Source organism: Schistocerca gregaria, chromosome 1, assembly GCF_023897955.1.
Source record: "Schistocerca gregaria isolate iqSchGreg1 chromosome 1, iqSchGreg1.2, whole genome shotgun sequence".
Lineage (NCBI taxonomy): Eukaryota > Metazoa > Arthropoda > Insecta > Orthoptera > Acrididae > Schistocerca > Schistocerca gregaria.
The window spans coordinates 67,252,607-67,264,636 of NC_064920.1; the positions used below are offsets into that span (position 1 = coordinate 67,252,607).

General features: G+C 37.7%; 1 protein-coding gene across 2 annotated transcripts in view; it reads right to left on the reverse strand.

Moving 5' to 3' along the window:
• Nucleotides 1-12,030, reverse strand: part of LOC126330208 (cystathionine beta-synthase-like) — a 132,940-nt gene continuing 120,910 nt past the window's right edge. For both annotated transcript variants that reach the window (XM_049996343.1, XM_049996351.1), the window contains exon 11: nt 1-960. In XM_049996343.1, coding sequence (XP_049852300.1) covers nt 812-960 — 149 coding nt within the window. In that variant the 3' untranslated portion in view covers nt 1-811. The remainder of the gene's footprint in view (nt 961-12,030) is intronic.

Genomic DNA, 12,030 nt, shown 5'->3' on the forward strand with positions numbered 1-12,030 from the left:
TTTTCTAAAAAAGTATTTATTGATCATCAAAACAGTGAAAAAATATAACTCATATGAAGGTGCATGTTAACATCAGTACTGAATCACTTCTTTAGACAACACATGCCACAATGCATTTCTTAAATTGTACTTTATGATGCCTATCAATGGAACAATACACTTAACTATGAATAAGCACCACTATAAATGATATGCAACAGAATACATGCCACAAAATCAAACTCCAACATCACAGACATTTGCATTTGTACTTTGCAGTTTCTGCTTTGACCTTGGCATGAACATAAATTATAATTGAATTCCCTTATACTCTTCAGATTCCCTTTATTTTGTATCAAAATGGTAACTGTAAGTCTGAGAATACATATATTTTCAGCCACTGGAAGAACTACACTTTTTTTAACCATTTTAATAATATACTCCTCATAGATTAATTAAAAAGAAGTACTAGCCATCAGTCCCTCCTTGAGCTATGTTCTAGCTTCTGTTTCCTTTGCTCAGTCATTTATGATGAATTTTGTTGCATTTGACACTGACCTAATACATGAAGCAAATTTAATTTTTTGAATGCAAACAATTTTTACTAGTCAATGATCATCTACATAAAAAGTTTGTTAATTGGTCTTTGGTGGTGCCTCTCCATTTGGTGCATACAATGGGCATTTTAATTATTTCCTTTGTCTCTGAATTGATGGATGAAATAAAAACTATCTGTATTGTTCAGTACAGTTTTTCATTCTTGGACACATTTTTTCACTCTTAAACATCCAATTTATGTTTAATAGAATGCTGAAAACCACAGTCCATATGTTTATTCTGATTCAGATGTCTTTATACTTCCATTAAGGATGTCACTGCCATTTGTTACACCACCCTTGTTTGTTATATAGTTCAGAAGATCTATCGGTGTAACAATTCCAATAATTACTTCCCTTGTCTCAACCACATTGCTATTTGTGTCTGAAAGAGAAACAAATATTAGAAAAATTAACACAGTAGTATCACGCACTTATACAGAAACAATGAGAAATATTTTAGAGAAGCTACTTGTTGTAGGCCTATATACCACTTCTTGTCCTGTGCTATAGAGCTCAAGTAGTTTGTCATTCTGACTGCACATTGTTTTACTAGTGAAAATGAGTAATAAATTTATAGTACATGCAACATAATATAATCACAGTCAATGATAAGTTCGACATTTTGACTGTATACATGAATTAGCATTTGAGAAATGGGGCTGTGACCTTGAAATTAAATGCAAGAAAATGAAACATAAATAAATAAAATTCTAAAGTAAAGCATAGCAATAGAACTTCTGTTCTCAAAACAAATACCTTCTCCAACAGAAATTTGTGATCAACACAGGAGGATTTTCACAAGTTCCAGCAGATACTTACTGCAAACTATTAATATGGTCTGGAAAATTCATGGTGGATTATAAATAATTTATGAGTGCTCTTTACATTATTTTCTGGCAAACTATAGTTATTAAGGATATCTATGATGTTGCCCACAAATGCAAAGAAACTTTTTCAACTGATACATTGATTAAAAGACAAAGTGTCTTTTATTTATAATAAGAAATTGGTCAAAATGTTTCCAATCTTGGTTACCAACAGTTTTCAAATAGTTTGGAAAACACAGTTAATAGTGAAACCATTCTACAGTTATTTACATTTTTTATGAAGTGGTTCTATGAAGCGAATTTCATCCTTCCTGGAAATATTCACTGGTACAATACCATATTATGGATGGCACAACTCTACATCATTTACTAGTTGAGGTTTTCAGTAGCACATCACATATGTATAGAGCACTTCTGAAAAGTGTTTATTCTTTGATGAAGGAATGGTCTTCCTCGGTTCACCATGACTACAGGAGATTGGTAATTTCATCAAAAGTAATGAAAACTTCATTTTTGAGGATATTTACTGCCTCACACACAGCTGACTTGTCTGCTCTGTTACACTAAGGAAATGTTCAGTGAATATCTTGGCAATCGTTTGCTTATTACAAATTTCAGAACAACAGCTGAAGCCCTGCTGAATGTCTCTCCGGGCTCATTTTTACATTTTTATTTTTCCCTCACTTCATTCAGATCACTAAGAGAGATGAAAAGGTAACTGTGATGTGGTTTGAAATGTGATAGTCTGAAAAAGGAAGGAAAGGAAAACTGGTAGGACAAATTAGACTATGGTAAAGAAAGGAAAGGGGAAGCTGATTCATATAATTCTTCACAGAGCACAATTTGGTCTTTGTTAACACAGTTTAAGAATCATGAAAGAGGGTTGTATATCTGAAAGTGGAAGAGATCTGAACACACCATAAGGCTTCAGATAGATTACATAACGATAAGATTTTAAACTGCAAAACATTTCCAGTGCCAAATATGAACTGCAGATTAAAACTGAAGAAAATACAGAAAGGTAGGGGATTCACCCTATTTATGACCTTTTGGTTCCCTTATGTCCAACAGGAAAAAGGAAATGTGTGGCCAGAAATATTGCAAGAAGGATCTCACAAATCACTGAAAGCACTAAGTCAAAACAAGGCCCATGAGAGTAGACAATTACTTAGAACTTTGAGAGAACATACCATAATAAAACTATTCTGCCAGGTGTGCAAAATATATGAAACAAGTGAAATACATGTAGTCCTATAGAAGAATGCAATAATTTCAATTCAAAAGAAGGTAGGTGGTGACTGGAGTGCATATTACTGAATTATCAGTCACATTAGTCATGGTTGCAAAGTATTGACACAATGTGCTTAGAGAACAATCAAAATATTGGTAGAAGCTGATTTCAGGGTAGATCAGTTTGGGTTCCAAAATGTAGGAACATGCAAGGCAATACTGATCCTGCATCTTAATGCACAAGATAGGTTGAAGAACGGAAAACCTATATTCACAGTATTTGTAGAAGGACAGAAAGCTTTTGACAATGTTGAATAATGGAAAGCCCAGGATGGAATAACAATAGTATGGAAAAGATAGATTGCTACTCACCACAGAGTAGACATTGAGCTGCAGACAGGCACAATAAAAAGACTGGTAAAATATTTAAGCTTTTGGACAGAGTCCCCTTCCCAAAGTAGAACACACACACACATGTGTGCGCCCGCAAATGCAACTCACACACACGTCTACAGTCTCAGGCAACTGAAACCACACAAATATTTCAATAGGATATTTCATTGTGCCTGTCTGACTCAATTCCTCCTCTATGTAGCAAGTAACAATCTATTCTTTCTGACAAAGTTGACTGGACTACATTTTTTGTAATTCTTAAGATATCATGGGTAAAATACAAGGAGTGAAAGGTTATTTACAACTTGGAATGAAAGAGGACTATACTTATAAGAGCAAAGAATATGAAAAGCAAGCAGTAGTTGGGTAAGGAGTGACACAGGGTTGAAGCCTATCCACAGTGTTATTCAATCAGTATACTGTGCAAGCGTAAAGGAAATCACCACCACCACGAACAAGAACATCAATTTTGTGAATAATATTTCAACACTTCTCAAAGAAGATGAGTTATTAATAGCTGTTTCATGTTCTAGGTTCATTATACATGCTTGCTTTGTTTTAAGACATATCTTGGTGCTGGTATTTATCCATGGCTTCTTAACATTGTTGTTAGAGGTGCATCTTGCTATTTATGCCATATATTAATGACCTGGTGAGCAATATTAATAGCAACCTCAGACTTTTTGCATATGATTTAGCTATCGATAATAAAGTACGGTTTGAAAGAAATTGCACAAATATTCCATCAGATTGCACTATGGTTCACAGCGGTGCTAAGACTGATAACTCAGAAATGCAAAACTATGCACTCCAAAAAAATGTAGAAATGTAGTATTTTATGACTACAACATCAATAAGTCACTACTGTAAACAGTCATTATACAATTAACTGGATTTAACCATTCATAAGACTATGAAATGGAATTATTATATAGGCGTAATTGTAGGTAAAGCAGGTATCAGACTTCAGCACATTAGTAAGATACTAGGAAAAGACAGTCAGTCTACAAAGAAGATTGTTTACGAAACACTCATGGGAGCCATAGTACAATACTGCTGAAGTGTGTGGGACCTGTGGGGGACAAAATTACAATATGCATTGATGATGGGCTGTGAGTGCTAGACCAGTCACCTCAGTTTTATTGTAGCAGGGTATGCACTCATTCAATGAAGTGTATGTCTACCATGTTGCATCATACTTCACTCACATCATACCCACACTGATGACCCTACGATTCGCAATGACTGTGTAAAATCTAATTTTTGCATGAATATGGTTGCTACACTAGGACAAGGTAACCTCTGTTAACTGATGTGTGCTGAAACTGGCATGCTGTGCCAACAGCTTCTGTTCTGGACAGTGCAGTGCTTCTCAACTGATTTGTCCACCATCTATAGACATCAGTTATTCAACTGAAGTGCTCAACTACTCTGGTTCAACTTACAATGCCAGTCCTGAAAAACTAAATACAACAAACAATCTGCTGTGGGACCTCATCACCTTAACCTACTTGCAGAAATACTATGCAAAGACTGGACTACAACATTCTCACTGGATAGATTCACATTCATTCAGCACAGACAGCACATCTTCTGCACTGCATGAAAATTTGTTCACTTTGCCTTTGTTGACGCCAGTTGCCTGGCTTTCTTATGTGACCATGGAACATACCCAGTTTTGTTCAGACCAACCTCAAACCCGGCATACAAATGTGGACAACTTATTTCTAACTAGTGGTGTTGCAAATGAACAATCACATCAAGAATGTTCTTAGCATGCTTCCCTCCTCATAGCACCAGAGCCAAATCGATCTAACAAAATCGCTTCAGACTCTGGCATCACCGCACCTGTCTGGATTGACAGCCTTTGCGCATCAACAAACCCCCACATCCCCGAGAGCCGTACCACACCTGCACAGCACATTCCCATCAGCACTGCACCTGTGCCTGCACAGAACATATCTGTGTCGTGCCCTGGCTTGTGCAGAACACTACCATGCACGCTGTATTCTCACCTACATGAAACATCATCAACACGCAATGCCCGCACAACAGCTTCATGCAACAAGTTGTGCCGCACCCAGGCAAAACTGCTTTGTCCAGCAGTTTGCATCCCTGCCACAGTTCGGCACACAACTGTCGACTGACTTGTGACAAAATCGTTTCTCACACCACTGAGAAAGACTGCTACTGGACTTCACATCTCAGATTGCACACATGAATATCATCTTCTCATCAACCCAGTTTCTAATGAGTATTTCGTGGAGCTTCGACCTCCATTTGTCCTCTTTCTGGCAAGCCACTTTTTGGCAGACATCAGCTCTGACATCAAACTGCAACTACTTGATCTTTCATCATCAATGGGCAAACCTATGGCATTGCAACCGCAAGAAGTTGCCAGTTCGTCAATCGTACTGCACAGACCCGTGACCAAGAACCCATTACAATCACTATCCGACCACCTTATATGGACTTCTCTTTTAAGGAAATCATAAAACCAGACCTAGTGACAGAGCTTTTTATGCCATTTCCACCTCTCCTCAGTCATACAACACAACAACACACCACACTGTTTTACTTCAACAGGGCCCTGCATCCCAGGACCTTTCACCCTAGCACCTCTAACTCTACCTGGTACATTGACCATTAAAGACAAACAACAGGAAGACAATTGTACATCCATCAACACAGTCGAGCAGTGTTCCCCCTCAGCTGAAGAGTTCTCGGTGATTCACCTACACTATGCTAACTGTTGTTCATCATCAGATGCACTCCATATGGAGAACACACTGGTCCTACAATGTGATGATGACACATCCGCTGCCCTTACCATAGCGGGCAAGCAGCTCATTGTTTTGACACACAACCATCATGATGATGCATGTGTGACCCTGGTCCTGCCAACTGGTCATGCCTACCTGACATCTGAAGTGCTGTTCAAATGGTTCAAATGGCTCTGAGCACTATGGGACTTAACTTCTGAGGTCATCAGTCCCCTAGAACTTAGAACTACTTAAACCTAACTAACCTAAGGACATTACACACATCCATGCCCAAGGCAGGATTCGAACTTGTGACCGTAGCGGTCACGCGGTTCCAGACTGTAGCGCCTAGAATCGCCACTCCGGCCGGCTGAAGTGCTGTCTCCCCACTTCAGGAAACTTGTGTGTCATCACCGAACCCAGACATACAACAAAACACACACAATGGTACACTGTGCTTCTCCCTGCAAGTTGGATACTCCACCACTAGCACCTTCAGGCACACCCTTCCAGCTGTACTACACACTGCCATCACACCTCTTCCACATGACTCATCGAAATGCAGTTCGATCACCATCGCGCTGCTGATCTTCACATGACGACACTGACTCCATCGACTGTATTCTTCTTGTTCCACCATTAGATTACCGTACACCTATTACAGGTCAATGATGCTCTACAATGCCACATTCAGGACACATCAGAGGAACTGAATGCAACAAGATGCCATTATGACCACGGTCAGTTGCACTAATCACTTCAGCACCTTTTCCCAACACGAGTTCAACACAACAGTGCTGGACTTTACGACTGCATTTCCATCTACACAGACATCAGCGTCGATTCAAAACACGTCAGCACTCAGTGTTTTTAACCCCTCTCAGCCTCCAGTCCATCATGGACAGTCACAACACGTGACACATTCACTGAAGGTCACACCAGCTAATAAATTAGAGGCTCACGTCAATCATACCATTCTCTCAACGTACACCACCCCTTTGGTACCCACAGCCTCCACATGCCAACATCTTCACCTTGACCACTGACACCCCACCTGGTATCAGCACCGACATCCTGTGTGCACATACCTGATGCTTCCTGCATCAGCTATGCTGCATGTTAAGTGCTCATGCCATACTGTGAGTGCTATATCTGTGACTTGACCAGAGACTTCAGCCCAATATTAGTGTCCATGTTGTATAGTTGTGTGTCTTTATGTCTGTATGCATTCATTCAATAAAGTGTATGTCTAACTTAGTGTTTTGTACCTCATTTATATCATACATGCGCCATATGTGACTTCCACCAACCCATACCAGATAGGTCTACTAAGGAATACTGAACATATACTATGAAGGGCAGCAAGATTGGTAAAAGATTTCTTTGGCCTATAATAAAGCATCACAGAAATATTGAAAAACCTACACCAACACACATGTGATCACAATACACCAATATTGTTAATTTTCACTTGTCGACTATCTAACTACAATTGAGTGAAACACATTTTTTGTGCCACATGCATTTTGCCTTACTCTCTGCAAAGCATCATCAGTGGCAGGTTCTATAGACTTGTGATTTGTCTGTATGCTAGCACTGTGTCATCATAATGTGATTCACAGAATATTATGTATTGTGTGCATCACATGTTAAGATTTTACAAACAACTACTAGATGACAGTATTCAGATGTGACACCACTGTTTGAAAATTTGTCATTTGTTATTGGGTAAATAATGGAAGCTCAGAAATAGGAAATATTGTTTTTTTACATTGAAAGTTTCAAGAAACAGTGTTAAATGGAAATATTATGTGAAGGTTCTTGTTAGGCAGGTTCTTATGATTTCTGTAAAGGCCTAATTCAATAACATCATCTCAAACCACTTCATTTAATTGTTAGTAATCAGTCACCTCCAGAAAAGACTATTTACAATTGGCTTTCAGTATTTCGTTACAGTTGTGTTTTCTTCAGAAATTACTTTCGTGAAGATGGACCAAAATCAAATGCTGTTCCAAAAAACACTGACACCGTGTGAAATATGATTGAAGAAAATCAGCATGTGACACCATGAGGCAGATGCATTGTTAATACACATCAAAGACAACAAAATATTTGATTTTGCATAAAAATATATCTTTGAAAAAGATCTGTCTCCAACAGATCTCTCACAATTTGACCAAAGCTCAAAACCAGGCTTGAGTCATTAGGTGCATGGAAATATTCAAAAACCTTGATCAAAGAAATGGAAAATTTGTATAAGACATCATAATCAGATATTAAATTTGGCTTTATTTGTACAAGCACATAAGTAAGCAGCAATTAAATGTTTCAGTCTTCCAAGATGAACTGGAACCAACAAAAGGGCTTCATTTATTAACATTTTCAGGTACAGAAAATTTTGCTTTTCTGGTGTTGGAAGGATTGGCCATTGCCTTTTATTGCAACATTCCCATGGGATGCTGGAATTCATTTGTAAAAAGCTTCCAAGAAAATTATTGCTGCTGTGACCATTATTGGTTTCAAGGGTCAGAGAATGATGAATGGCATGCAACAATTTGTTCACCACATGCCTTCAATGACATCAGGAAAATGTCACACAATCCTTCACATGATAATTACAGCAGTCACACAGCAGAATATTTTTGGCAGAGGAAAACCATAAAATCAATGTCTCATTGTCCACATTCACTCAATTTACTGTCTGAAAAGTTCATTTTTTCCTCTATGTCAAATAAAAAAAGAGATGGAAGTAATTTTCAGCTCTTCAAGAAACTGTCAAATCCTTCCCAAACCATTTTTTCAAGGTGCCACCATTAAAAAAGTGGTTCCTCATACAAAAGAAATTTGTGTGTTCTAAGGCAGAGCAACACAATGATACCATATGATATAATGGCGCAGGGAGAATAAAGGGGTAGATGCAAAGTAATCTGGTAAGGAAAGGAAGTCACAACTTTCTCTCAAGAACTGCCAGCCCAATTCCCCTGTACTAGAATAACTGAAATTTACATCTACATTCTGCAAGTCACCTTATGGTGTGTGGCAGAGGGTACTGTGCTTCACTACACCACTTTACTGTTCCATTTGCAAATGGTTTGCAGAAAAAACAATTGTTGGTAAGCCTCTGTCTGAGCATAAACCTCACTAATTTTACCTTCAAGGTCTTTTCTTGAGTTACACATAGAAGGAAGCAATATACTGGTTGTCTCTTCTACGAATGTACACTCTTGGAACTTCAACAGTAAACCACCCCGTCATGCAGAACACCGCTCTTGCAGTGCCTGCAACTGGAGCTAGCTGAGAGTCTCCATGACACTTTTGTACTTACTAATGAATCTGAAATGAAATATGTTGCCCTTCTTTGGATCATCTCTGTTACCTCTATCAATCCTATCTGGTATGGATCCCAAACTGACAAGCAACATTCAAGTATTGGTCAAACAAGTGTTCTGTAAGCTACCTTGTCTGTGGAAGGACTACAATTCATGACTTCTTCTTATGGGGCAACTGCAACTGTACCAGTCCATTTTGAAAAATGAAGAAACTGCAGGACAGTTGCTTAATTCACAAACTTTTATTGTGTGCACATGGCCAGTTTTAGAACAGTTAAAGTTCCATCATCTGGTGAAAACTGTAATAATAAAAATGTTACGCATGAATGGGAGGGGATACTCAAATCTGAAGTATGAGAGAAGGAACTATGCACCCAAAACATGTAAATTAAAACAAATGAGAAGAGCGGACGGGATGTTACAAATAAAATCACTTAATAAACTGAGGTAATCATCACCCCAATATTGTCATGGAACCAAAGGTCCTATGTCACATGGATAGAAGAGACAATAATTAAATAATAACCATTCCCCAAAGCTGTGTGCCTGGGAACACAAGCAGAAAAACATATAACAGTTTGGTTTCATGACAACATTCGGGTGAGGTGACCTCAGTTTATTAAGTGATTTTATTTGTGAGTAACATCCTGTTCTCTTTAGTAATTTGTTTTAATTTATAAATTTCTGCCTCATAGTTCCTTATCTGGTATTTCAGATTTGAGTATCCTGTCCTACTTGTGTGTTACAGAACATTTTTACTATTTCAGATTACACCATATGACAGAACTTTAACAGTTCTGAAACCAATTGTGTGTACAAAATAAAAAAAACTGTGGATTAAGCAACTGTTCTGCAAGTTTCTTTATTTTTCAAAACATAATTCCTGAGCATTCTTCCAATGAGTCTCAGGCTGCCATCTTCCTTACCTGTGGTCAGATTAGATTAGATTTACTTTCATTCCAATTGATCCCCTAGTTAGTAAGTCCTCCAGGATGTAGAAGATTATAACATGTCAGAAAAACAACAACATATGACAAATATTTACAACTAAAACAAATAATCTATTGTACTTTCCACACTTCCCAAGTGGAATGATTCTCCCCCCCCCCCCCCCCAAGTAAATTTCTCCATGTTCATACTACTGTATATTTTATGTATATGATTCAGCAAGTGCTCTGCAATTGTGTAATCATACAATAGTGGGTTTTGCTGCCTGTTTATGCACCTGAGTTTCTCCCAGCATGTACAATGTTCAAATAATTAACAGGAATGCAGCTGGATGACATTGTAGACAACTACCAATATTTTGCATTGAAAATGGCAGGGTGGTCACCTCTCAAAATGTTGTTGTTTTTGCCTATGATGTCACCTGGCTGCATTCCCATAAATTATTTATACATTATATTTGTTAATGCTCAGGATGGACTGCCAATCCCTGCACCAAGTGTCAATGCAGAGATTATAGACATCGGTTATGAATTAAACAAAATTGTAGTGAACTTTACGCTACCACACAGACCAGCTGCTGGATATAGGTTTCCAGCTGAAGGGCAGCAACAATGCCATCAGGGCCCACTTCCTGTTCACGATGTTTTGAAGATTGTAAGTGCTCTAGTTCCTATTGGTTCAACAGGAAAGCATCACTCTTTATCAAAGGAAGATACTGAAGCAGTGGAACACATTTTTAGTTCATTGACTGGCTAATTTAAGCACAGAACAGGGTGCACAGAAGTTGTTAAGTCGCTGGACCTTTCACATACATTTTGAACCATTTAAAATGCTTGAAAAAATGAGTCTCTTACGCATCTTTCAAAACTAAAATTATGTTAAATAAGGCTAGGTTTTGTTTTTATGATCCTGTTATGTGATGATGTGGCAATAAAACAGGTTTTATGTATGGCAAAAATTTCAATTGTTTATAAAACCTGTTCAACCTAAAAGTGGAAGCTCACCTTCTCAGGGAATATAGAACTACATGGTACTAATCAACAGAAAAAAAAAAAATCAAAATTTTATGGATTGGCATTTCTGAATAAAAGAAATTCCATAAATTATTAAAAAAAAGTTCAGAATGCTATAGTAAAAGAACTTTGACAGATAAGTCCAAATGGAGGATTTCGTTGTAATGATAAAACAGTTATCTTTAAAGTAAAAAAAGGCCCAACAAAATACCTAGAACTGTTCCAGAGATGCAGCATTTTAAAATTTTTTTTTTTAAATTCACATCTTCCAAATGGTATGCGCAGTGTCATCTTTGGGGAGCTGTATCTCGAAGCAGAACTTTTTTTGGAGAAAACAAAAGAATAAGTGTTATTACTTAGCACTTCATTTTAACATATCCTAAATTCAATAACATCTGAGACTATGAAGGTACGTTTTATTCCCAGCATTCCTGAATTGATATGGATTATGCCATATATTGTGAAAAATAATGGCCCCATAAATCTCTCTCCGGATATGCCTAAAGTTAGTTTTTCATCTGAAGATTTTTTCTCTTGGAATGGCATGCTGTGTTACATTTAATTGAAACTCTTCAATCCAATCATACAGCTGATCTGATATTCCGTATGCTCTCATTTTGTTCATTAGGTGGCAATGGGAAAAGTTGCCAAACACCTTCCAGAAATTAGAGAATATGGGTTCAACCTGGGGGCCAGTATCTGCTGCTTTCTGGGTCTCATGGTTGAACAGAGTGAGATGGATTTCACATATTTGTTATTTTCAGACGTCATGTTGATTCCTAAGGGGCAGTTTTGGTCTCCAGAAGTGTCATAATATCATGACGTGTATTCAAGACAAGTTGTTATTTTTCTGAACTCATAAAATTTGCTGTGGCCAAGTTGTTGTTATAATTTCTTCCTCCAAAATTTGATAATATGGGATAAGAATACAAAAAGTTTCAGTTTCTAAA